The 3,094-nt window shown below is 39.7% G+C and overlaps 1 protein-coding gene across 1 annotated transcript in view; it reads left to right on the top strand.

The window, feature by feature from the left end:
* LOC108562171 (L-lactate dehydrogenase A chain-like) overlaps nt 1-2,876 on the top strand; it is a gene marked incomplete at its 3' end in the record, with an annotated part of 3,003 nt that extends 127 nt beyond the window's left edge. Inside the window, exons 2-4 of the mRNA XM_017920425.1 lie at nt 378-394; nt 444-589; nt 2,759-2,876. Of these exons, the coding sequence (XP_017775914.1) occupies nt 378-394; nt 444-589; nt 2,759-2,876 (281 nt within the window). The remainder of the gene's footprint in view (nt 1-377; nt 395-443; nt 590-2,758) is intronic.
* Nucleotides 2,877-3,094: the final 218 nt, after the last annotated feature.

Here is a 3,094-nt window from a genome sequence, read left to right as displayed (position 1 = left end):
CGAAGAACAATGCGACATTGCAGGCATTGCTGCATGTGTGCCATTTAAGGGGGGACGATAAAATTGAGAGCGGCCGTCTCTGACGACGACATAATGGGGGCCCGCCGCAATGCAAATTGTCTTCAAACGGTGCATAAATATGCGCAAAACTGCACCGGCGTCTGCTGCGAATTTACACCTATCTCAACTTAAAGACGTCCCAGCTAAATAAATACGTTACACTGAATACAACAAAGACGGCAAAAGAAAGATTAGAACCAGGAATGCGAAAATGAGACGTATCTGGTGTCGATTTTCAATCGGTGATACTGAAGCATCTACATTTCTCAATAGAAAACTTAATAAATTTCATTAATTCGATTTGATATTTCAAATAGGCTTCAAACTTTGATTTGTAAATAAACGAATGAATAATGAAATTAAATTTGTTTTTGAATTTGCAGATAAAATGCAGTCGAAGACGACGACACCCAGAGCCCTTTTGACCGTCGTCTCGGAGGGGGCGAATTGCAGGCATTGTCGTGAGAAGATCAGCGTCATCGGGGCCGGATCCGTCGGAACGGCAATAGCGTTCACTCTTCTGGCGCAGGTAATTTAATTCAATTAATTAACTAATTACACACCCGGTGGAGCATCGATTCAATAAAAAGCACATGCACCATCGGTTTCTACCTCGAATATGCGGAAAGCGCGACTCCGCTTCTTTCATTCTTTTATATTTTTTTTCACATCATTCATTCGCATCCCCCCTTTTCTTTTCTTTTCCTTTCTTTTCTTTTTCATTTTCAACTGCAGCGAACAAAATGCGTAAGCATAAAATTTGATGATGGCACTATTAATTATAGAGTGTGGAAAGAAAAGAAGGGAAAAAAAAAACGAAGTCGTCCTTCCCATTTCATTATGCTGTCGTGCTCGAGCGGAAACGGGAAGCTTTCATTTACGTATGTTTACGAACTGAAGAAAAAAAATGTGTACGCTTATTATTATCATCATCATCATCGTCGCTATTTTTTTTCTCCCTTTTTCATTTCTCCCCTCGAGTCGTCCGAGAAACAAAAGGGATGTGGAAGAAAAAAAAACAAATTAACGACACCTAATGTGTAATACGCTCAATGAACATTGACTGTGAAGAGAGTGAAACGAAAAAAAATTTGGTATACACAAAAGCTATGTACGAACAATGAGATCGCGCGGCATTTTTCAATCGTCGGTAGAACGATCCATGCGAGGCGAGTGAAAAATGTACATAATCCGATCATAAACGCCAACTAACTTTCTAATTGTTCCTCAATGCTCTTGATTTTTGTTTTTTTTTTTTGGTTGTTTGTAAGTTTTTTATTTTGGTGTTTAAAGCGTACGGAGAGTTTGGAATTTACATTTCGCTTATGCAACAAAACTTTGTCTGAAATAAGAAAAGCAAAGACAAATTGATTTGGATAGAAGCGTGACGATTGTATAAAATGAAAATAATAGAAGAAATTATATTAAATTATATTGATTTAAATTTTATAATGGTTGTATGTTTCTGTTCGTATTTTTTATTGTGGAATGAAACGAATTGGTGTGAGCTTGAGACTTGTTCAATAACATAAATAGTGTTGTACCGATGGAGTGGAAGCAAAGAGGAGAGGACAACGAAGGAGGAGGAGGAGATCGGTCGAGTACGTGTATTTATAAGGATTGCACCATAAAACGTATAGATTTAGTGGGAGCCATTAAAGACACTCTCGCAGTCTATAAAGAGAGATAGTAGATAGTAGCCACTCAAACAGATATAGAATCCTTTTTCCAAATTCTCGGAACTCTTGGGGAGAGCGAAGATAAAACCAATATACGTAATACGAATACGTGTATAATGTGTAACAGAAAAATAGTGATGCGACACAGGACAGAATGTTTGTTTGAAAAACGAGTTTGCGTGTTTTGCTTTCAGATTGGAGTAGATACGATGGTGATGAATGGAAGGGCAATTGTAGAAAAGATAAAAACGAGATCTTGTATGCGAAATTGTACTAGATCTTGTAAGAAATATGTTAGAATTTAATAGTTTCAATATACATTTAAATAACGATTATTTGACAGAAAGTGATGCGATGATGTCACCAGATGGGAACAAAGAGCGTGAGTTGAGAATGTACGAGTGAAGAACAAGTTTGTGTGCTTTGCTTTATTGTGAGCAGGAGGAGGTCGTGGAGAAGAGATATGCATGCGTATCTGGGCATAGATAAGAGGATGGTAGATGGCTGGGCATTAAGGGGAACGAAGGAAGATTGTAGAAATGGTGAAATCGCGCGCGGTTAGCCCGAAAGAAATGTGTAGAAAATGAAAGGAGGCTGCGACCGCTCGCTGCGTTAATCTCCACGATTTACATCCAGTGCGTCCGGAATCTCACTAAACACATCTCCTTATTGCCTTTATTAATTTCTCTGCCGTATCTTTTATTTCGTCCTGTGTCCGACTTACACGTCCATACATAAATACGTGCGTCCGTCTTCCCGATTTGATCATCATCATCATCTGCATCATCTGCATAGTCTTCCCATGCTAAACTCTCTATCTCTCTATACTTTACAATATACTGACTGTAGTAGTATATATGCACTAACTATATGTTTGTTTCTTTTCTTGTTGCTCTCGATGTGCCCTGCGATCGACGATGGTTATCTCCAACGATGCGTTTCTACGGCTGCCCCATGTACGACCAACGACACACAACAACAACAACACACTCACTCATGTTGTATGGCGTCGAGCTCAGAAAATATGCTCGGACTTGGTACTGATAGACAAGAACGAGGAGCTGGCCAGAGGTGAGATGCTCGATATCCAGCACGCCACTATGTACTTGGACAGTCCGCAGATATCATCGAGTACCGGTAAGTTATAAATGCGACGAGTTGGCTCCATCTTCCTCTGACTCGTCTCTAGAAACCCAATGATTTGTGAGATAGAGAGTGAAGAGGGTGGTACAATCGAATGCGTCGTTGTCGTTCTTCCATTGACCGTTTTATTATTTTCCAATTTAAATTTGCATTGCATTCCGATCGGATCCGCTCCAACGTTCGCGACGCTTCTAATAGCATCATGTAATTGC

Source organism: Nicrophorus vespilloides, unplaced genomic scaffold (genome assembly GCF_001412225.1).
Source record: "Nicrophorus vespilloides isolate i.1.1-1 unplaced genomic scaffold, Nicve_v1.0, whole genome shotgun sequence".
NCBI lineage: Eukaryota > Metazoa > Arthropoda > Insecta > Coleoptera > Silphidae > Nicrophorus > Nicrophorus vespilloides.
This window is presented reverse-complemented; position numbering and strand designations above follow the sequence as displayed.